The 24,705-nt window shown below is 38.8% G+C and overlaps 2 protein-coding genes across 6 annotated transcripts in view; one reads left to right on the top strand and one right to left on the bottom strand.

Annotated features, from left to right (window-relative positions):
• alpha-Spec (alpha spectrin) overlaps window positions 1-6,957 on the top strand; it is a 38,924-nt gene extending 31,967 nt beyond the window's left edge. For 2 of the 4 annotated variants that reach the window (XM_034968045.2, XM_034968044.2), the window contains 8 exons: window positions 235-382; window positions 924-1,038; window positions 1,533-1,556; window positions 2,869-2,981; window positions 3,797-3,946; window positions 4,278-4,448; window positions 5,359-5,528; window positions 5,766-6,957. In XM_034968045.2, the coding sequence (XP_034823936.1) occupies window positions 235-382; window positions 924-1,038; window positions 1,533-1,556; window positions 2,869-2,981; window positions 3,797-3,946; window positions 4,278-4,448; window positions 5,359-5,528; window positions 5,766-5,894 (1,020 nt within the window). In that variant the 3' untranslated portion in view covers window positions 5,895-6,957. The remainder of the gene's footprint in view (window positions 1-234; window positions 383-923; window positions 1,039-1,532; window positions 1,557-2,868; window positions 2,982-3,796; window positions 3,947-4,277; window positions 4,449-5,358; window positions 5,529-5,765) is intronic. The other 2 variants (XM_034968046.2, XM_069509881.1) reach the window with 1 other exon arrangement.
• Mps1 (Monopolar spindle 1) lies at window positions 6,678-23,498 on the bottom strand. 2 transcript variants are annotated; one of them, XR_011236624.1, is made up of 7 exons: window positions 21,907-23,498; window positions 21,097-21,242; window positions 20,544-20,704; window positions 19,770-19,972; window positions 9,570-9,717; window positions 8,155-9,184; window positions 6,678-8,035 (listed from the first exon to the last, which is right to left on the bottom strand). XR_011236624.1 is itself a non-coding variant. In XM_034968067.2 (6 exons), exons 1-6 carry the CDS (start codon window positions 22,780-22,782, stop codon window positions 8,994-8,996), a joined length of 1,725 nt encoding a protein of 574 aa, XP_034823958.1. In that variant the 5' UTR covers window positions 22,783-23,498; the 3' UTR covers window positions 6,678-8,993. The 2 variants fall into 2 exon arrangements, 1 of the variants encoding a protein (XP_034823958.1); XM_034968067.2 differs by having other exon boundaries at window positions 6,678-9,184.
• Window positions 23,499-24,705: the final 1,207 nt, after the last annotated feature.

Raw genomic sequence — 24,705 nt, 5'->3', positions numbered from 1 at the left:
GTGGTCTGTGACATCAGCTAATAAAGAATTTTTGTAAATTCAACCTCTAAGTGGGTAAAATAGGGATTTGAAATTTGTGTTGTGTAGTCCATGTGACCGAAGTCGCGGGAATAAGCTAGTTGTAAATAAAATTATTTTGTTTATCACATCAATAATATTGATAGTACAGCATCCCTCCCATGTGTCGCTTCCTCCATACGATTGCTGACCTTAATGCTCATCGCTCACTTGCAGGCATCGCTATCGTCAGCACAAAGCGACTTCGAAGCTCTGGCGGCTCTGGACGCGCAGATCAAGTCGTTCAACGTGGGCGCCAACCCTTACACCTGGTTCACCATGGAAGCCCTCGAGGAGACCTGGCGCAATCTACGCAAGATCATAGGTAACATTTTTAAAACAGCTTTTCACAGACGTTTGGAGACTATGCAACGTGCAAATCGAGTGTATAGTTTTTTCACAAACACAAAATATTGGAACAAAACGTCGTTTTCGCGAAACTGCCTTTTTAAGATTCCGTACCTGAAGTGTGCTAACTGGACCCTATTCCTAAGCCTCCATTGTCCGATCGTCTGTCTATCTGCCAGCGGGATGTATCTCGTCAACCGTAATAGGTAGTAACTTAAAATTTTCACAGAATGTGTATTTCTATTGCTGCTATAACAACAAATAATATAAAATTCTAAATGGCCACCATTATGACAAGTTAAAAACTGTAAACTTAAAAGTAAAACTAAAGCTAGGCCACTTTGAATTTTTGAATTTATTGCCGTGTCGACTCTCGGTTACCACGCCAGAGTAGTAAGCCGGCAATGATTAAGATGACGATGATTTGAGTCACGAATAAAGAGGTTTTATTTCGAAATACCGCGCTTGTTTCACTCGCTTTATTCGTCCGAAGCTAATATTCGATATGTAATGAACAGCGGAGCGCGACGTGGAGCTAACAAAGGAGGCGCAGCGGCAAGAGGAGAACGACAAACTGCGCAAGGAGTTTGCCAAACACGCCAACGCCTTCCACCAGTGGCTCACCGAGACGCGGTATGTATCCAAACATTTCAGCTATACTGTACGGTGTACCCTTAGAGAGATCACGCACTCATCCGATCCGAATGCGTGAAAATACGTTCCGAAGTAGTCATATAACTATTTATATGGTAGCTTACGCACTAGCTCCGACTTCTGTCATCCGTGAGAATTTCTCGCATGTTCCTCTGATTCAAATTGGACGTATGACGTAGATATTCCAAAGATGTCCACTGATTAGCTTAGATTTGGATCAGAGATCGGATTAGTGCGTAAGCAATATCCGAATTCGGTCAGAGTTTTTATATCCGTATTTTCACGGACTCGGATCGGATGAGTACACCACTGATAGCAGAGGATACCACGATTAATTTTATAAATTCGACTTGTCAATATTTCCATTATAATATGTCGTTAAACCGCGAAGTAAGCCTAAAATAATTTATTTTATATATCAGTTTTACTTGGTACATATATTGAATATGTTTCAACATGAGATTGATGCGCAGGTACCGGCTGCTAGGCTGGAACGGGTAACGTATCCGAATGTGTGTTTCATGTGAAATGAATCACTACTAAACTATGTTCACTGTGGTGCTTCGCTCGCTTGGCCAAAATGTTCAAAATATTGGTTTGTGTTTTCACACTAGCTTATTCCCGCGACTTCGTCCGCGTGGACTACACTAATATCAAACCCATATTTTACCCCCTTGGGGGTTGAATTTTCAAAAATCCTTTCTTATCAGATGTCCACGTCATAATAGCTATCTGCATGCCAAATTTCAGCCCGATCCGTCCAGCAATTTGAGCTATGCGTTGATAGATCAGCCAGTCAGTCAACTTTTTCTTTTATATATTTAGATGTCGCACTAAAAATCGAAATATCGTCCCTTTTTTCAAGCGAAATTTCTTTATCTGAGTAAAAAATTCCAAGAACGCGTCACCGACATGCTAATGTTATAGTGCTCAAGAGTGCCAAAACTACGACGAGTCCTTTGTTTAGATTTTTTTCTATAACATTTTGGCCAAGTAAAAATTTCCCAACGCATCACGTAAGTCGGTGTTAGGATTAAACACTTGTAAATACTTTAAAATATCGTAAGTTAATTTTATCATGTATTTTACTAATTACAATTTTACATATCAAAACGCCATTTAAAAAATCATTAGGTGCAAGACATCAGTATCACAATGTTACGAGATGGAACAAAAAAATTGGTGTAAAGCATTTTGTTGTTGAGAAAAATATGTGTTGTGCTAATCATAAGTGTTGTTTTCGGATGTTGTGTTTTTTGTATTTGATGTTGTTCAATAAAACTCGAAGGGTTCCTGTATGAAGGTGGATCAACTCTGAAACGCAGTGTTTCAGTGTTGATCCAATGTTGATTTTCTATTTGTTTAATATATCAATATCAAACCAATAGAAAATCACACAAAAAGAAAAGTTTTAAAAGATTACTGAAAATAGCGATAGTGAATTTTTCTTATGTATTGCATTTAGATATTCCGATACTTTGTGATAAATATGTTTTGGATAAATACTTTGAATGCTGCATTAAAGTATTAATTTATCGAATACTGATTGCCTGACGATTACATTATAATCTGAAATGCAACAGTACAGGGTTTATAGCTCGCAGAAGATGATTCTCGCGTTTACACTACACACAGTTTGAGCATAATTTTTTTTTTTGAAACCTAACACATGGTGATTTTCCCCAAGCCATCACTCAGGTCGTGTCGTTTTACTTCTAAACAAGCGTGTAAATTCTATTTGTTTAATATGTGTCAATTGGTTGTAGTGTATGAGTTTGAGCTAATTATTATTGTTCTGCTACAATATAGCACATCCATGATGGAGGGAACCGGGTCTCTGGAAGCTCAGCTGGCCACGCTCCGCCAACGCGCCACCGAGGTGCGCGCGCGCCGCTCCGACCTGCGTCGTCTGGAGGAACTAGGTGATTCTGCGCTAATGTTTACTTAGGCTGAGATCTATAGAGCGTACTTGACTTTGCTCCCACTTAACTGTTAAAACGAGAGTCGTTTTAAACTAAGATTACACTTCATACGCACTTCTACATATATACAAAATGTATTACAATTGACTATTCTGTAATTTGTTGTTCTCGATCGAAGTCTAAAACTAAGTCAATTATTATCAATTTATCTCTTCACTATATTTAATGCTTGACAACAATAAATACGTTCCCGCTTCGTAGTCGCTTTGGTCGCCCAGGTTTGGATGATACTTAAATCTAGTGCTATTCTTTTTCGTAGAGCGCATTATGATAAAGATAGCAATAGATTTAAAATTGTCTATTTAGTTTAGAGATTGTGTACAACAAAATCAGCCATTAAGTCAAATATGCTGCAATATGTATGCACAAGTACATTGAGATGAAACTATTCTAACATGATAGACAATCTTAATGTAAGGTAAAGAGTTGCTGGTTATTTTCTATCAGGAAGTTTTAAAGACCGAAGATAGACATATCTTGATATAGAGACTAGTGGTGTCAAAATATATCATAACTATTAAATATATTAAGTATAAAAGGTATTGATGAATTTGATTTTCATAAAAACCCATATTTAATGCAAAATATAGTAATTTTACATGCTTGCTAGAAATTATAAATGCAATAAATTGTCTATGTAAAAACTAAAAAGGTTATGTCTATGTAAGAAGAAAGGTTTTCTTGTGAATGAAAATTGGAAATTTTCTTGTGTGAAAATACAATCAGTACGTATGCTATAGTAAAGTTCTCACTAGGCGCTGCGCTGGAGGAGCACTTGATCCTGGACAACCGCTACACGGAGCACAGCACCGTGGGCCTGGCCCAGCAGTGGGACCAGCTCGACCAGCTCTCCATGCGCATGCAGCATAACCTGGAGCAGCAGATCCAGGCCAGAAACCACTCCGGTCAGTAATATATTATTCTATTCCAAAAATGTACATTTAAACTTTGTTTTTTTTCTTTGTTGTTGTTTGTTTAGTGGCTTTTTGTCGTGCCATACAGCACAATTTACTACTCCAAAGACACGTTGTTTGGAGAAAACACAAGTTAGATTGACCAGTTTGTCTTTACATTTTAGAGATTTTTTTCTTTTTACTTTACTCATATATTTCCTCGGATGTGACTATTTGAGTAGGTAGTTAACATTCGTTTATAATGTCTATGGATCTGACGCGCCTATACTTACTGTATCACGCAATAAATATTTGTAACAGATGAATATGTTCTTGTGTGCAGGCGTAAGCGAGGACGCGCTGAAGGAGTTCTCGATGATGTTCAAACACTTTGACAAGGATCGCTCAGGACGCCTCAACCACCACGAGTTCAAGTCGTGCCTGCGCGCGCTCGGGTACGACCTGCCCATGGTCGAGGAGGGACAACCCGACCCCGAGTTCGAGGCTATACTCAGTGAGTACATACATACGACATTCCATCCCCTGAAGGAGCTTCGACCAGCACCGCCCAGCCTCAACCACCACGAGTTCAAGTCGTGCGCGCAACTGATTTTACACAAATTAACAGACCTAATAGGATATTTTACCCTTTCCGGAAAGGCATTCCGAACCAGTGGTAGATGCATCCGACTATTCGAAAGTACTTTTAAAAGTTTATTCGAATAAAAAAGATTTTTATTTATTTATTTATATTTACTTTTTTGAAAAGTGTCTTAATTTGATCCTAAACTACCAATAAATTCACAAAAAAAATATTTGATCAATAAGTGCATTAAACATGCATTTAAATTTCGCCACGAAAACGCTACCCACCATCTTTTTAGGTTTATGAGCTGTGATGACGTCACAAGGTTTGATAAACAACGACATTTTCTTAGTGCAATACATTAGATACAACTCCAGCCCATGTGACGTCACAGTCGGAATTCATCATGGCGGCTACAGCTTAGTGCGTTTCGCACAGATAAAAAAAGTGAAATCTTTAAAATGAATTATAAAATTCATTAAATAGAATTTTGATGAACTGAAATTGTTATTTTTCGATTGCTTATTGTTAATACTATTTTGTTAATACACAACTTTTCGATTTTTTCTCGCTTGGTGTGAAATACCCTATTGGAGTTTTTTTCCTTTTCCGCTACTATAACATTGTGTTTAGGAACTGTTCGATCTTTTCGCCCTTCACATTTTTATTACCGTACCGCAAGTGCGAGTTCCCTATGTATTTCGATATTCCATCTATCAGCACGAACTTTACGTCATCATGCCTTTTCATGTGTGATTGTGGTCAAGTGTGTGCCGAATAAGATTTTTTTTGAACTACTTTGAGAGCCCAATACAGTGAGTGGTACTCGTTGTTGCAGATGTGGTCGACCCGAACCGCGACGGTCAAGTGTCTCTCCAAGAGTACATGGCGTTCATGATCAGCAAGGAGACCGAAAACGTGCACTCCTCCGAGGAGATCGAGAACGCCTTCCGTGCGATCACTGCGCACCAAGACCGCGCCTACGTCACCAAGGAGGAACTATACGCCGTGAGTATCTGCCTAAATGGTACCCCGATTTGTGCCAGTGCGGGCACGGCCTAAGACCCATCATTTTACCAATCAACTTTTTAGGTACCTAAGTGATTCATAATTTGAATAGGTCCCTTATTATGCAAGTTTTTACCCATTCCAATAATCGCCCAACACGCCTAAAAAAATTTTTTATTAAAAAAGAGTTGTAGTTTGCTATGTTTTTTATGCAGTCAGCTACATTTTTGTCTACAGAACCTCACGAAGGAGATGGCGGACTACTGCGTGGCGCGCATGAAGCCCTACGTGGAGCCCAAGTCGGAGCGCGCCATCCCCAACGCGCTCGACTACATCGACTTCACGCGCACGCTCTTCCAGAACTAACTCGCTCGCGTGTCATGCCGCCGCGCAGAACTACCTTTATATTGTAACTTATTAAATTAAGCTTCAACAAAGTACTGTTTTTGATTTGTTGTGACTATACCTGGGGAAAATTAACTTTCAAAACTAAAGTCAGTTTAGATCGGTGTGCTCTTATATTGTAATTGATTAAATTGAGCTGAAAGAGTTCAGTGTTTGTTTTGTTTTGATTACTCAACCTAGGTGCTAACTGCGTAGCGCAATTGCTTTCAGACAAAGTCGATTAAGAATTTTAAATCCCACTTCTGACACCATACAAGAGAAAATACACGCGCGGTTGAAGGCAGATATTAAGATAAAAGTTTGAAATTGATCTGATAATCTATGGTAAACACCTTTATAAAAGCTCAGAACTGCTGTTTAACTCTATGGGTCAACTCTCATGTCAGAAGTACGGTTCACAAATGACTAAAACACATGACATTTTGACACGAGACAAAAAGTTAAAATGGCGTGTGAGGAGTCATTTTTTACGCATACATTCGCAAATTGCAATTGAGTTGCGCAATTATGCTCTCATACGAGTAAATACTGCGCGGTTGGATATCGCATTTATCATAAGTTTGCTTTTGACATTATTATGTACTTCTGAATTCCATTTTTCACGACTGATTATTATGTATACAATCTACTTTATGCTGATGATTATTGCATATCTTCACAAAAAAAATCCTTAGCTGTGCGTTAGTTAGATGAACGTGTATTACGCCTCAAATAGTAAGGAGTAATCGTTCATATTTACTTTAATGTAAACCGTATGTTACCATCGGGTAAACCGTGCAGTGTGGGTGAATTCCTTTCCTCTGACTAGCAGAGGGATAAGAAGCTCCCGAAAACGGATATCTAATAAAAACTCGGCTGTTTCTAGAATTTAATATTAATCAATGGTTACAATAATTACATTTCAGTACATAGTTATTTATAGCTTTACAATTTACTAATGTGTTATTTATTCGCTTACACTAAGATTTTTATTTATTTTTTGTATTACTCAATAAACATTTTTAATAAATATATTTATCCCTAATTCGATCGTCTTTTATAACCGACCTCCTTATTTATAAAAAGTACTATTAGGCTCAATTTACATTGAAAGGGAATGGAAGCGAATTTCTAAAATATTACATAGCATATTGACTTCTATCTCCACCACATAAAACGTAAATTTCTACCGAGAAAGAAAACTCCCGTGAAGTCGCGGGAATTTCGCATTCCGGCGACTTCATTTGGGCAAGAATTTTTTGTTTTATGAAGCGGAGATAAAAGTCAATATGCTATGTGATATTTTAGAAAATAGTGATGACATATGGAGCCGAGACATGGTCGCTAACTATAGGCCTCATAAGAAAGCTCGGAGTCACTCAGCGGGCGATGGAGAGAGCTATGCTTGGAGTTTCTCTACGTGATCAAATCAGAAATGAGGAGATCCGTAGGAGAACTAGAGTAACCGACAGCTCAACAGTTTGCGAAGTTGAAGTGGCAATGGGTGGGGCACATAGTTTGTACAACCGATAGACGTTAGGGTCCCAAGGTGCTGGAATGGTGACCTTGCACCGGAAGACGCAGCGTTGGAAGACCCCCACTAGGTGGACGGACATCAGATGAGTCGCAGGGAGCCGCTGGATCCAGGCGGCGTAAGACCGTGGCGTATGGAAGTCCCTACAAGAGACCTATGTCCAGCAGTGGACGTCTATTGGTTGTTGATGATGATTTTAGAAAATCGCTTCCATTCTCTTTCTATGTAAATTGAGCCTTAGTCTAAGGCCCTTAGCAGACAAGGGACTATTGTCAGCGGAGGACAAAAGAAAAGTCCCTCATCTTTTACTACTGTGTTTTGCCGTATAGTACTATTAGTCCATCGTATGCGTAATGCGATGTAGTTGTTAGTGACCCATTTTTGTTCTCCACGGACTATAATCCCTCGTCTGCGCTGGCCATAAAGTGAAATATACAAAAGGTGCACTTACTATAGGCACCAATATTATTTAATATACAGTTCCTGTCACGAAAATGGACGACCACTGCGCTGCAATCCTATTAAAAAGTTGCTAACCCCAAAGGGGACACATTTTACATACGACCAAAATTTTAAAAAACCCTTTGTCCTACGTAGATATAGGTACTTTAAAACTACTTTTTGGCGCTAGCCGGTTTTTAACTAACGCCGTCCTTTTGTTAAAAGCGCAGCGCAGGTCTGCTGCATTGCATTGGGCCGCCGTGCGACGGGCCCACCGCGTTCCGAATTGGCATAAAACTATACTTTTCTTGATTAAAAGTAAAAACAGTTTTTATGGCTGAGCTTGTTACTATTTTGCATTAAAAAAATTCTGTACCTATTAAAACAAAAAAAATTGCACTCGCTGCGCTCGCGCTTGTGTGCTATTTAATTCTACCTTGTCCAATTGAAAATCTAGTTTCACCACCAGGTACCCTGTCAAGTCAGGCATGTGACTGAATTCAGTATGGATGAATTTCATTAAATATACATATTATATAAAATAATATATCTAGGGAAAGTGTTTTAAATTATAATAACACTTTTTAAACACCTAATATTTACAACACACGAAGTTTTATAGGTGCGACTCGCACTTGACTATATTTTTAAGGTTCCGTACCTCAAAATGAAGGCTTACAGGATCACTTTGTTGTCTGTCTGTCTGTCTATCTGTGGTTACATCACAGAAAAAAAATTTAAAATGTGTTCATGAACAAATATTAGTATTTTCAATTTTCAAAGTTAGATAACTATACCAAGTGGGGTATCATATGAAAGGGCTTTCCTCGCCTATATTCTAAAACAGTTTTTTTTTTATGCATAATAGTTTTTGATTTATCGTGCAAAATGTCGAAAAAATACGACTAGTACGGAACTCTCAGTGCGCGAATCTGACTCGCACTTGACCGGTTCTTTTATTATGCGCCACATCACTATTCTAATATGTCCAAAGTGCCTTCGTAACGTGCCGCAGGTTTATACCTAGGCGGCATAGGATAGGCAGATCTATACCTCATGGCAAGCTTTATCCATTTGACCTTAGAATGTGTCTCATATTGCTGAGTCTATATCTGAGCCTGTTGAAGCAACCGGAACTCGTCGGGAGTGACGTGCGGTTTCAGTCGGTCGAGCAAAGGTTGCGGCAACGGCGCTCGCGGCAAGTGCTTGACGGCCAGCAACTCCCTGACGGTCGGTCGCGACCGCGCGTTGTACATCAGGCACCACTTGAGTGTTGCGACTAGTGATGTTGGCAGCACTGTGGATGAGAATTAACATTTTTTATTCCATTACAAGTTAGCCCTTGATTACGGTTACATGTGGTGGTAAGTGATGAATTGATGATGCAGTCTAAGATGGAAGCGGGCTAAGGGTATGGTAGTTTTATTTAAACCCATACCCCTTAACAGTTTCTACACTGCATCATACCAGAATGCTAAATTGTTTGGGGGCATGGCTTTGCCAGTTACCACTGTAGTAGTACCGTGCTAGTTACCACTCTGGTAACTAGCCACGGCCGTAGCCTCCCACTAGACAACAACAACAGTCCAAAGACTGGTAAGACAGAGAGTACATATGCACTGCCATGTACTTAAAGGACACAAATGTCGCAGGGTTGGCTCTAATGTATGATTTATATGTACCGTCTGTTGGTGGGTAGTCGATGCGGTGGTTGGGGTCGAGGATGGCGGCCAGCTTGGCGAGGTTGGGGATGTGGCCGAACGGCGTGCGCCCGTACACCATGCTGTACAGGATACAGCCCAGAGACCATACATCTGAGCGGTACGAGATCTGAAAATATTGTATATACAGTTGTGTGCACATCATTAAGAATGACTACCTCCTTCATAGCAACGAACTTGGTATAACTTTGTCATAAAAGTATTCATTAAGTATTCATTAATTAATATAGCTATGTCCGCGACGGGTTGAGATGGCAATTTGAGTATAATATGACGGTTTTACATTACAATAAAACCGATATTATGTGCCGAGAGGGAAAACATACAGCATTTATGTATGAAGAAGCAATTATGTACTCACCGCATATATGCGCGCTTCATCCATAAACATGTATATTCCTATGCAATAATGTAGTTTACCTTACCGGATATAGGGGCGCTAGTGTCTCACCCAGCAAGGCAGTGAGCCGCTGCCATCTTGGATGTCATAGTCTTCACCAGGAAGAAGTTCCTGCAATGCTGTATGTTTTCCCTCTCGGCACATAATATCGGTTTTATTGTAATGTAAAACCGTCATATTGATGTGCCTCCGGAAAACATACAGCATTTATGTATGAAGACGTGTTTGTTATCTGCTGGTGAAATGTATTACCCACAACGCTATGATGAATCAAAGGGAGTTAATCTGTCAATTGAATAACAAAAATATTAATCGTTAAGTAAGATCAAATAACCACGTCCCCTTCATTCATTGTCACCTATTAAAGTTATTGTTATTTCTAACCAGGGTTAATAAGTTAAAATATAATGTCTAAAAGACAAACAATTTAAATGATTTATGTCTGTAATTTTGATAAGGATTACTAAAACTCAAACCGGACCATATAATGATTATATTGAAAAATAAGCTTCAGTTATTTTGAGATCTCCTCCGGGCAATAATGATTTCAACAAGAGTGTCTGGTAATCTCCAGTTACCACGAGATACGAGTATATCGTCCATTGATTGGTTATCTGTCCCCAAAGAAACTACTGTTGATCCACTGATGAATCCCTGGGGATACAGGAATGCTGCCACATTGCTTAAGAACTGAACTGTTCCAGTGATCTATTACAGTACGTGATGCGGCTTCAGTTTCATTACAGTTGGTGATAAAAAGATTACAATATATTTAAATTCTTAACTTCATTCTGCTTGACCTATTTTCCTGTGTCAAAGACATACATGTAGTACTACTGTAGTATACTAGTACATTAATAGAGAATTATGTTTTCTGTTATACTATTATGTTTTGAAAGTGTCCATCCGTATTTATGTTAAGAGTGAGTGTCAGTCTTTGGGCCAAATAAAGTATATAATATATTTTTCCCGGTGACACAGACTTTCAGTTGTCAACCCTTCGTTCCAGGGCAACAATTGTCCATATAGGTTCGTCTAGATATCTCGGGAAGTGTGTGCTTAAATGAGAGCTTCTGTAGTTAGCGCTTGAGCTCTACCTTAAGGTCCTGTATGATAAATGGTTTAGTAATTTTGAGTTTAGCCACGTCAATAATTGCCTAGTGTCCACATGTGGATCATAGAAAGTTAACCGCCACCAGGTTTCGCACCAGTTTAACCATTTTTGATGTCTGGTAGGTAGGTAGGACAAAAATTGCTTCCAACAAGCACCTGTTCTTTACTTCTCGTATAGACTACTCCTTTATTTGGGCACCCATCCTCAATTTTTTCAGCTTCCGTGTAAATGTCTGGTGGACACTAATGTCGTGACATCTATCAGAGTCCCTGATAGGTTCTATAGTTCATTTGAGCCACATTTAAGTACACCCCAGCTGCACTTGTTCAAGTAAGTCAGTACTTTTGGCAATTAGTTTGGAGAAGAAAACACCCATGCTAAATTGATGTCTCAATGACCTGTTGAAAGCATCTATAACTTGCCGATCAATCTTTGCAGTCGATAAAGACATCACACCATCTTTATTCCCTACTACAGTAATCTGTTGTGCTGCAACCAAATCGATCTCGGACGGCGCTTGAGGGAAAAGATGACACTCTGTGGGAGGTTTTCCTCGTGACAGCCTTGAGCCAATAATGTAATCTGTTATGTGCGGGAGTTCGATTGTTAGAATCAGTAAAACCCACGACTTTGTTCATTAAAATGAACGTTAGAACGAACGAGTGAGTGAACGAATGAGTGTTCGATTGAACTAAGACTTGCGATTTTTACAGAGTTCTTGTGCTGTCTTCAATTGCCACTATAACTGCATAAAGTTCCTTCTATTGCTGTGCTATCATTTTTGATGCACTCACCAAGTTTCTGGCATTAATTTCCCGTTTAATTGGGCACTAAAAGCCAATCAGAGGCATTATTCGCCAAGCAGTGGATGGCAGGTTTTAGGTGTACATATTGGCAGCCTGAGACATGTGGTTCCGCGCCGCCATGTCATTCCCTGTTCCACGATTGTGGATTCAGCAGTCTAAAACATATTATCGAAACGTTTGAGGCGTATTTGGATCTGATCAGAATGTAGTCTGCTTCTGGGAGTTACTAAACTGGCGAAGTCTGACTGTCCTAGCAACCGTTGCATTTCGTGAAGAGTGATTTCAGATATTTTCAGTAATAATTCTCTCAAAGGTCTCGTTGATAGTTTTTTACTCTTTATTATGGGCAAGAACATTGAATTTTCTTATAGTCTGCCAACGAATACCCAGGTATTGTAGGTCTTGTGTGAGTGTTAGAATTGACTTTTAGTAATTGATCCCGATGTTGCTTAACTTCGGTGATCGGACGAGAACCGGTGTCTTCAACATGGTATGGACGTTGGCTTTTGGTAATTGATCCCCCTGCCCCGAAGTTCCAAGGACCTCACGCTTCCGCAGCGTGAAGGCATAACCTGGATTGGTCTTAGTTGACCAGAATTGCCAGCCCAGAAGTTCCAAGTGCCTCACGGCTTCCGCAGCCTGAAGACATAACTTGGATTGGTCTTGATTGACCAGAAGGAAGTCGTCTAGGTAGACTAGCACTCGACATTCCTTCGCATGCAAGGTTTCCGCAACCGAGCATGTTACAGGTGGGGCGCTGCCGCCAGACCCAAAAATTAGACAGGTTGTCCAACTTTTGTTGTAGAAAGCTACGAACCGGTATGACAAATCAGACGGGATAGTTTTGTTTCACAAATTTGTTTCGTTCTCGAGGGTCGAAAATCAGACGCATTGTGACGTTGCAAATTTTGAACTACTAATTAGCGTTTCGCTTTTAATAAAAATCTATTTTTTTCAAAGTATGTTGGTGCCACCTAGCATCAAGGTGCAGAACTACGCGTGGGTCGATGTTCAGAGTTCATTCGAGCCACAATAGATGGCGTTTGCTTCGTTGTCAATTGTCGTAAAAATAAAACAAAATAATTAAATAAAACCATAATATCATTTGTTTATTGTTAAGTCATTAACAAAACGGTTCTTATAATATATCCTTAGGTTCCGCAAATATTCAAAAATGAATTGGCTTTATGATCAAACTAACTGGGAGCGGCCACACTCGGGTTGCGTCTGGCAACACCGATTGCTGAGATTTAGAATTTTCCTGGAGTCAACATGTGAAGACGAATTTTTTTCGTTCCAGGAAAATCTCACTTCTTTTCGCCCATGGCTTCGCCTGGAAAAATACAATAGTCATAAATTTTAGTCATCCTAACGTATTTTTCAATGTTTCATCAGTTATGGTGAGTGAAAAATCAAGTAATGTGGATTCGACAAAATGGCGGTTTGGTTAGAGAAAATCCTAATCTCATGATTTCTTTCAGTTCCAGTTATTTTAACTTCCCAAATAAATGAGGATAATGGGTTGTGGGTGGACTTCTGAAAACCATTGGTGGCCAGGAGTTCAATAGGTGAGTTGTGTTTGATCGGGAAAATTCCACGTGTCGAAATTTTCACACAGCACAAATTATAATCTTGTTTTTCTTTGTTACAGGGTTTACGTTTACGTTTACGTTTACGTTTTACGTTTAGCTTCAGTTTTCCGTTTTAGTTTTCCGTTTGCGTTTTCGGTTTTCGTATTTATTTCTTTTGCACATTCACGTTGACAACTTAATTGCTATGGATAAGACTTGGTGAAAATCTTTGTAATGAAACATTTCGGTTGTGAAGAATCAAATAAATTGAGTTTTGGATCTTGGCCGATGCCGTCCAGCTACCTTGCAGTCTTCGCACCTACAAGTAAGCAAATGTTTGTATCCTGCAACAGTTTAGTGAACCTTCTTAGTGTATGTGTACAGTAAGAACCCTGTCTTTACTACTGAGCTTTTATTTTGAAACAATTTTATGAATTTTACTGTGTCATTGTCTATTCCATGCCAATGGCATCTTAAATTTAAAACATAGATCTTATGTACTATCTACCTAAGTCATTCTAATGTATCTAAATTAAGTCTTGGCATTAAGCTAGAATAACTAAGCATTATTAGCCATCATTCTGTATTAAGCGACCCCGGTAAAAGTTACATTAAAAAACAATTTTGCCTAACATCTAGCAAATTTCATTTATAACACCTCATATACATTACAAGGGAGTCGACGGCTAGCTTCTATTCTTTACTAGGTAGATAGATCAAGTAAAGTAAATTATTTTTTTTTCTCTAATCTTTGTAAGGTGGTAGATTATTCCGTATCCGGGTATATTTCTATTCCGCCCAATTTACCACCCTTACAAATGGCGCCCAACGTGGGGCGGAATTCCAAGGGAGGAATACGCAGGAAAGTTTGGATCTTTGGAGGACATATTTGGTCAGGTTAGGAGAAATTTGTTTCAGGCTCATGCAGAGTATGCAACGCATTACAACTTAAGGCGTAGGTCTGCAAGCTATTCTGTTGGGGATATAGTGTGGAAAAAGACCTATCCACAAAGCGACGCTACAAATTTTTTCGCAGCTAAGCTGGCACCTAAGTATGAAAAGTGCAGGGTTGTCAAGGTTTTGTCACCTTTGGTTTACGAACTAGTTAGAGTAGCTGACAACCACCCAATAGGCACTTGGCATATTAAGGATATTAAGAAGTAGATATTTGCCATTACTTAGTTTGGTCTAAACTGTTTGAATATTTAAGTTATCAATATTCAATTAGGAATTTGTATGAGTGTAGTGATGTTCTGAATTAACAGTTACATTACCATGGTTCAGTTGAGGATGAATGTAGTGGATGTATGTAGGGATGAATATGTGATGATTGGAATGCTTGTGGTAGACCAACCGGTTGAGAAAGTAAAAATGCAAATATCGTACTTTGGGGATAACGAAAAGGGGGGGTTTTGTGTTTTGTTTTCGTTTTCCTTCTAGATAATGGATCATTTCTGTTATTTTTCCGATTCTGTTCCGAGATCTATTTTCTAGGAGAGTTATTTCGTTTTTTTTTTTCTCATATTCTGATTTTGATTCGGTTTTATTTTTCCGAATGGGATAGAGAACGGTTGCCATATCAGATGGACCCGTTCACAACCAGATTTTCCGTATTTGTTGAGTAACAAATATTACGATGGTAGTTTAAAAGAGTGAACCACCGTAGGCCTAGACGCATTCTATCAGTCAGCTGAAGAATGATGCCAAGATGTTTCCACTCAAGTGTCTTAGACACCATGAAGTTTTTTTGTATATATTCTTTTTAGAAGTTAGGGTTGTGTAGTTAAGTATAATGTATAAAACCTTACACTGTTTTCAGTATATTTATTTTGTTAGACAATTTTCCTTGTTAGTAGTAGATGTGCGTTCACGCGTAACTTCTGTGTTTTTTTTTTGTTTGTTTGTTTCAGGCAAATTGTTAGTAGTTGTTGGATGACGCTGAGGGCAGCGTGGTTCAACCTGTTGAACCTTTTCGTAGGAGGGGAAGTATTGTGACGTTGCAAATTTTGAACTACTAATTAGCGTTTCGCTTTTAATAAAAATCTATTTTTTTCAAAGTATGTTGGTGCCACCTAGCATCAAGGTGCAGAACTACGCGTGGGTCGATGTTCAGAGTTCATTCGAGCCACAATAGATGGCGTTTGCTTCGTTGTCAATTGTCGTAAAAATAAAACAAAATAATTAAATAAAACCATAATATCATTTGTTTATTGTTAAGTCATTAACAAAACGGTTCTTATAATATATCCTTAGGTTCCGCAAATATTCAAAAATGAATTGGCTTTATGATCAAACTAACTGGGAGCGGCCACACTCGGGTTGCGTCTGGCAACACCGATTGCTGAGATTTAGAATTTTCCTGGAGTCAACATGTGAAGACGAATTTTTTTCGTTCCAGGAAAATCTCACTTCTTTTCGCCCATGGCTTCGCCTGGAAAAATACAATAGTCATAAATTTTAGTCATCCTAACGTATTTTTCAATGTTTCATCAGTTATGGTGAGTGAAAAATCAAGTAATGTGGATTCGACAAAATGGCGGTTTGGTTAGAGAAAATCCTAATCTCATGATTTCTTTCAGTTCCAGTTATTTTAACTTCCCAAATAAATGAGGATAATGGGTTGTGGGTGGACTTCTGAAAACCATTGGTGGCCAGGAGTTCAATAGGTGAGTTGTGTTTGATCGGGAAAATTCCACGTGTCGAAATTTTCACACAGCACAAATTATAATCTTGTTTTTCTTTGTTACAGGGTTTACGTTTACGTTTACGTTTACGTTTTACGTTTAGCTTCAGTTTTCCGTTTTAGTTTTCCGTTTGCGTTTTCGGTTTTCGTATTTATTTCTTTTGCACATTCACGTTGACAACTTAATTGCTATGGATAAGACTTGGTGAAAATCTTTGTAATGAAACATTTCGGTTGTGAAGAATCAAATAAATTGAGTTTTGGATCTTGGCCGATGCCGTCCAGCTACCTTGCAGTCTTCGCACCTACAAGTAAGCAAATGTTTGTATCCTGCAACAGTTTAGTGAACCTTCTTAGTGTATGTGTACAGTAAGAACCCTGTCTTTACTACTGAGCTTTTATTTTGAAACAATTTTATGAATTTTACTGTGTCATTGTCTATTCCATGCCAATGGCATCTTAAATTTAAAACATAGATCTTATGTACTATCTACCTAAGTCATTCTAATGTATCTAAATTAAGTCTTGGCATTAAGCTAGAATAACTAAGCATTATTAGCCATCATTCTGTATTAAGCGACCCCGGTAAAAGTTACATTAAAAAACAATTTTGCCTAACATCTAGCAAATTTCATTTATAACACCTCATATACATTACAAGGGAGTCGACGGCTAGCTTCTATTCTTTACTAGGTAGATAGATCAAGTAAAGTAAATTATTTTTTTTTCTCTAATCTTTGTAAGGTGGTAGATTATTCCGTATCCGGGTATATTTCTATTCCGCCCAATTTACCACCCTTACAGCATCGATCCAACGTTTTCCTTCCGCAGAAAAAGCTCGGGGATAAAACTGGGCATTTCCTTGTGAACCACTTCTACTAGTTTTGGTCCAGTAATTCTTGTGTCATTTAAGTCGTGACAGGTGACCAGGTTGCATGTTGCATTATTTGTTTTGTGGGCATTACCGGGGGTAGTTTCTTGTATTAGGGTATTCGAAATACCGTAATTGACATTTACAAAAACTGTTTGCACCAAAAGCTTGCCAACGATATTAGAATGTCATTACATAACCTGTAACATATTGTGTTGGATAGGTTTTTCAATTGTAGGCATTTATAGCTGTAATATTTATAAATATGGGCCACCAGGGGATTGCATAAACGCAGTGAGTGTTGCTTTATCCAAAAAGAACCTCGTCACTATTGTTAAAAGCCAATCCGGTATTTGACAACTAGTCAAATCAGTATCCTATAAAGCGTTAAAACACACGCTCAGCACGCGAGGCCCCATGAAACACTGGCATGTGACGTCACAATGATTTGACGTACTTTTCCAGCTTAATCAATAATTTAAAATGGTTATCACACCCAAAACTAACAAAGGGTGCGGACCTCACATATCAGATATGTGAGGTCCGAGAGGCTTCCAGTGGAAGACCCTCCATTCAACCATCACTGAGAAACCATTCACTTTTGACATATGCAAATACCGTATCCAAAATTTCCTTAGAGTATTTAAAATAAACATCTCCATGAAAATTCTGTCTGATATTCATCTCCTGCGCCTTACATAATATATTATGCTATACATTCGCCTGTTACCCAAACAATTTGTAAAGTTTGTTCTGATAATTTTTAAGACAAAGATGATTTGCTGAATGTTATTTATTTATTTAACCATCTTTATTGCTAATCATTATATTCAAAAGAATAAAAATGCAGGAGATACTTAGACCAAAGGGCGACTTTATCATCTGAATGTTTCAGTCATTTATTAAAGGGGGTATCTGGATTCTTAACTGAGTTCTGTTTGGTATAATAAAGCATTGGTGGTAACGGCCATGATGTCATCAGTGGGGCCAAATAAGTGTTAGCTATTGTTTAGTGAGTACAGTTCTCCGTTATTTTCAGTTTACGAAACCCCTTTAAATGAGCAATTTAACCAATGTCTTGTTATAACCAACATCTCGCCACGTGGGCGAGATAAAATGTTATCATTCGATTCACTGGCGTAAAATTTAAATTGCACTCAATTAACTTTGTACATAAAATAAATAGATTCAATAACCGATTATAGGTAACCATTGGGACTTTTCCTCGCCAAAATTTGTATTAAAGAAACCTAGATCCAGATTTAGATTTCGGTGTCGGTGTCGACACGTTCGTCAACCAAATCGCCATTTGTTTAATTTGGTTTCTCAATTAGCATCTCATTTGCATTAGATACACAATATGGTAAATGCATTATAAGATATGTAAGAAAACTCACCTGGTTGTATAACGCATCGATCCGAGGATCGATCGTTACCTGGTAATTTCTCGCCGTTTCTCTCGGGAGTCACTCTCAATCCTGCTCGTTGCTTGAATCGCTGCTGGATGTCGAGGTATCCCCTTTTTCAAGAGCCCTCTCAGGCACCAATAAGCGCGAAACACCAGATCGATTAGCTTACGTAGCCTATCGACATTGTTCGCGCACGTGGGGTCCAACCAAAATGTCCCCACGGTAATATTACGAAATAATAAGAAAATATATATCATGATCACCGTATTATCACATTTATTGCACTTATTGAAAATAATTTTTTTGCAAAGGAAGACGGATTAACGATATAATTTTAGATTCGACGCGCACGCGGCGAAAGTACACAACGCTATGACATCCAAGATGGCAGCGGCTCACTGCCTTGCTGGGTGAGACACTAGCGCCCCTATATCCGGTAAGGTAAACTACATTATTGCATAGGAATATACATGTTTATGGATGAAGCGCGCATATATGCGGTGAGTACATAATTGCTTCTTCATACATAAATGCTGTATGTTTTCCGGAGGCACATCAATAATGATATTATATTCGAAGTTAAAATTGTACTCTCTACAACAGGCTTGCTGTTGTGCAAATAATAAGAACGCATTTTCGTTGCGTTCTAATTTTTTTGTTAGAAAAAGTTCTAAAGTTCTCTACTCCTGCTTAATAAGACGTTTCACGTCATCAATTGTTAAATTCATTCGTTTGAATCAATTTATTTGGTTTCTATTTTACAAATAAAAACCGGCCAAGTGCGAGTCAGACTCGCGCACTGAGGGTTCCGTAGTACAGTCGTATTTTGCAACATTTTGCACGATAATTCAAAAACTATGATGGATAAAAATAAATAAAAATCTGTTTTAGAATGCACAGGTGAATACCTTTCATATGATACCCCACTTGATTTGGTTATCTTACTTCGTAAATTGGAAATACTAATTATTAGTTCATGACCCAAATTTTTTTTTTTGTGTGATATATCCCTAAATTCACGGTTTTTAGGTTTTTCCCCAAATGTCAGCTATAAGATCTACCTACCTGCCAAATTTCATGATTCTAGGTCAACGGGAAGTACCCTGTAGGTTTCTTGACAGACAGACGGACAGACAGACAGACAGACAGACAGACAGACAGACAGACAACAAAGTGATCCTATAAGGGCTCCGTTTTTCCTTTTGAGGTACGGAACCCTAAAAATTGGTAAAAAGAAGGAAACGAAAAGAATATTGTGCTGTTGGCAAATGACAGCAAAATGTTGCTGGCTTTACTGTTATGCTTACCTTGATGTTGGCACTATTGCCATACCCCCCGGCGCCGCCCATCAGCGCCTCGGGGCTGATGTAGGAGTATGTCCCTGCAGCTTGTGAGCGTACCACGCTCGTCGCATCACCGCTTATTGCTGATGCAATACCAAAGTCTATGAGCTTGAGGCGACCGCACACCAGGAGAAAGTTCGCTGGCTTCAGATCCGCATGGATTACACCTGATGAATAAACATTGAAAAATCATCATCGTCATTATCAACTGATAGACATCCATTGCTAGACATAGCTGTCTCTTGTACAGACTTCCACATGCCACAGTCCTGCGCTGTCAGAATCCAGAGGCTCCCTGCAACTTGTTTGATGTCATCTATGCACCTAGTGGGGTCTTCTAACATTGTGCTTTCCCATGTGAGGTCGTCATCCTAGCACTTAGGACCTCGTTTTTCGAACTATGTGCCTTACCCACTGTCACTTCAGCATCGCAACCTGTTTAGCTATGTTGGTCTCCTCATTTCTGATTTGATCACGTAGAGAAACTCCAAGGATAGCTCTGATGACGATGATGATGAATATGTACAGTCAGCAACAAAGCTAGGTATGCACCCGTCCATAGCCGCTTGTATTGGCGGGTGCATACCTAGCTTTGTTGCTGACCCTACATGAGGTGAAAAACATAAGCTGATTCTAGTCCAACATATTATTAAGATTGCCTACTTTAATTTCTACAACATTTAATTAAGAGTCATGAAATTACTTATTACATTACATTATTAGTGTGGATTATCTGACCATGTTCGTGTATGTAGTTGACGGCGAGCAGCATTTCTTCCCAGTAATGTAAGACGAGTGCGGGCGGCAGGCCGGAGCCGCGAGCGCGTAGAAATGACGCCAGGTCAGTCTCACCAACCTCTAACACGACGCGGAGGAACTGGTTTTGTCTGTCGTACTCACTGCAAACACATTACATGCTTGTTGTAAGCCCAGTTTTGTATTATAAAAATCAAGTCATTTCATGAATAATTTTTATTCATCATCATCAACCCATCGCTCACTGCTGAGAATGGTTGTCCTCTCAGAATGAGAAGGGTTAGTCGTAGTCTACATTTACCACACTGGCCAAGAGCAGATTAGCAGGCTTCACACACCTTTGAAAATATTATGGAGAAGTTTTAGGGATGCAGGTTTACTCGCGATATTTTCCCTCACCATTAAAGCAAGAGATATTAAATTGATTAAAACGCACATCGCTCCAAAAAGTTAAAAGTGCACACCCAGGATTGAAACCTTACCACTCGGCTATCACCGCTCAACCTCAACCAAAATATAATGACAGACAACTTACTAGTCGTAGAGGCGTATAACTCGGTCTGAGTTCTGCAGCTCCCTCAGAAGCCTCACTTCGTTGATGTAGCCCTGCGCCATCTCCTGGTCCGTGGCCAGAAACACACACTTGACTGCATACTCACATGATGTACCAACCTCTAGCACCTGTAACACTTGATGCTTCAATATTTTACTTAACCAATGAGGGCACGATACTATTATATATATACGGAGAAGGATATACTGCCTTTTTATTGGAGAAAAAGCAAAGGGCATGTAGGATTTTCAAAAACCTATTTACCATCACACACTTTTCCATAAAGGAAAATTCAATCATTTGTTAATAATGTGTATAGATGAAAAGGATAGATGTTAATGAATAATGTATCATAGTACAAATTCCACAGATACGTACGAAGCGATTTGCCCCTCACTTCTAATTCGAACTGCTATGTTTGGAACACCCTTCCAGCATCAGTTTTTCCCTCCAATTATAATATGGGTAGCTTCAAGTTAAGAGTGGATAGGCATCTTCTAGGCAAGCGCGCTCCATCTTAGGCTGCATCTTCACTTGCCACCAGGTCTGATTGCAGCCAAGCATTAGTCTATAAATTTTAAAAAAATCAATCCATCTATAACTCACGATAGCCTCATATTCACCTGAATATTGCAACTTAAATAATTGATTTTGATATCTTAACACAATAGACTTGTTACTAAGTAATAGTATTCCTTAGCAGAGGAAATTAATTCTATAAAGAAGACTTGTATGGATGCATAGCAACAGTTGCTGCTAAAATTCAATATGCATTGATTTGAAATTCCTTACCTTATAGACTTCACTGGAGCCTCCAGTCCCCAGTTTTTTTATGTACATGTACTTTTTATCTTTAATGCTAGTAGTTTTGAATAACACTTTAGAGTTGTTAGGGATACTGCTAGGTATGCCTTGAGGATAGGATGGGGTGGCCACATATGATTTAGGCACAGATTTATTTGAAGGAGTCTCTGGCACAGGCAAAGAGTTGGAAGCAGGTGTGGGTTCTGTAGGGTCTGTTTGTTGGTTCTGTCTAAACAATTCACGTATAACTTTGTCCTTGTTCTGTATCACCGTCAATGAAGGTTTTCTCTTTTGACTATTTCGCCCCGAACCTGGCGTAAACTTTCGTATACCTGACTTTATTATGGGTGTTCCTGTTTTCATCTTTTGACTACTATTTGGCACTTTGGCTGCCTCTGGAGTGTTTTTTTGCACTGAATTACTCTGTTTGACGGGCAGTTGTGAGTTATTCTGTTGTGGTATTAACATACGTCTTTGAATTTCGGAATTCGGAGCAGGTTTCATCTGCTTTTGTACTGATAGTACATCACAATCTTTAGTGAATAAAATCTGTTGGGGAGTCTTGGTTTGGCTAGAGTTTTCTTTATGCTGGTCATTTGAAATTATTTTCCTTTCCGAGGCGAACGTTTTTATTATTTTTGTGGTTTTGTACTGAGGTGTTGAAGATTTGGTTTTCTTTAGAACTGGTGTCTTCGATGTAGCTATTTCTCTGAAGGAGTCGTCGCTGTCGTCTGTCGTGAAACTTGAGTCCGGGGTATCCGGCTCTACCTGGGCTTGCAATGGCCTCAAATTTGCTAGCAACGCCGACATAGGCATCGGCGCAAACTTGATGCTATTCGACGTCGAATCCCTGTTCCCGTTCATGATTAACAAATTTTAACACACACTAATCCGTAAATCCATCGACTTATTTACAATTTTATTTATTTTTAATGTGATTTAGCCCTTCATTTGTCGTATCAGCATTTAACTAAGGCTAAGGTATATACTATATAGTGTAAAGGCGAACAAATATTCGTTAGAGATTCAAAACCACGTTCAAATCAAAGAGCGGAAACACAAACACAAGACAAACACCACCAACACCGAAAATCTATATTGACAACTTGACACATGACGTCTGACCATTGACTAACATATTATTTTTAGCTAGTTTATGGCCTTGGGTTCGAGCTTTTCTAAAAGACACTGTCGAAAGCTGTTGTAAAAAAAATCCAGTCAAATGCGTGCAAAGAACATAGTTATTTGAATGCATTTCGGAATAACAGAGTACATTGGTATTTCGGAGTCGCACGCACAAGAAGAGTTCCGTACCATCGTAAATATAACACTTTATTTTTTTAACCGACTTCCAAAAAGGTGATTCTCAATTCGGCTCGCTTTTTTTAAAGTACCTACTATGTACACCGAGTTTTTCGAGGTTTCTAGACCACATTGCAATTTTTTTTTAAATGAACAACAGCCGTGGTGCCAAAAAAAATCTGAACCAAACTCCTTAATCCTGATGCTAAACGGTTACTGCCCGCCTAAGTTTTCAAAATTCAGGAAGTGTTCATACTTACTTATATTGTAGGGACCAAGTAACGACTTTATGCTTGAGCTCCAAGTCCCAATTCTTCAACCCTGACGATGCACAATACAGCACTCCTAAACTATAGTGATTCAGGAACTGCAGATAGTGCAGTGCTATTTTAGGTACCATGCATAGACTACATTATTAGACTTCGGATCCCAACTCCTCAATTCTGATGCTGCAAGGTACTGAACTCCTAAGCAGTGGGGATTCTGGACTTTTTGATGGTGAAATGATGTTTTAGGTATCAAGCAACAGCATCATGATTACACTCCAAGTCCGAACTCCTCAAACCTGATGATGCAGGGTGCAGAACTCCTAAACCATAGAGATTCAGGAACTGTTCCTGGTGAACTAATATTGTAAATGCCAAGCATAGACATTTGTTATTGAATACCAAGTCCCTACTGAACTCTTAAGCCGTGTGTCTTGGATAAGTTTTTCTGGTGAATGACTACTTACACTAGAAAGCTTAAAAAAACTTCGTTTTGATTTTTAGTTTCTTTTATTATGCTGGCCCGACTTCTTAAAAATTCCATGGGAACAGTTATTCAGCGTTGTGCCGGTGATGAGATGATGCTGATTCAGGAGAGAAAGGACATTTTTGTATGGGCGTTAGTAACTTAGTGTACACCAATGACTTTTAGTGTTATAAATTCGTGATTATAGGGACATTAAATTGGCTCAAATAAAAAACTCACAGAACTTGTCTACAATAGACTAGACGTAAACGTGTAAGAGTCCTCCGCAGTTTATACACCCCATAATGATCTCCACAAAACAAATTCGAAACGTAATGCGAATCAGAGTCCAGTGTTAATGTTCCTAATAAAAGCATTTGTCATCCAAATAATGTGTCTACATAAGTAATACGCATGGTGAGGAACGTCCATTATTTTATAAAGATTTCTCTATGGTACAGTATGGCGGAAGTTGAGGAATTCATCTTGTATTCCTTATTATTTTAAAATAAAAACTGTCAAGTTCAGAGAGCTTAAAAACTACGTATTAATTCATCTTTCTACTTCTAATATTCAATAAATATTTACTATGTTGTGTACATGGAATGTACTTTTTTGGCCATGTCATTCAAGTTCAACAATTAACAGGCAATGGATATATTCTCCAAACACCACTACTTATTACTATTTACAGATTGAATACAGTAGGTGGCGCGCGAGTAGGATTACAGCACATACTGGTACTGGGCTAAT

This window comes from Maniola hyperantus, chromosome 4 (genome assembly GCF_902806685.2).
Source record: "Maniola hyperantus chromosome 4, iAphHyp1.2, whole genome shotgun sequence".
Taxonomy (NCBI): Eukaryota; Metazoa; Arthropoda; class Insecta; order Lepidoptera; family Nymphalidae; genus Maniola; species Maniola hyperantus.
This window is presented reverse-complemented; position numbering and strand designations above follow the sequence as displayed.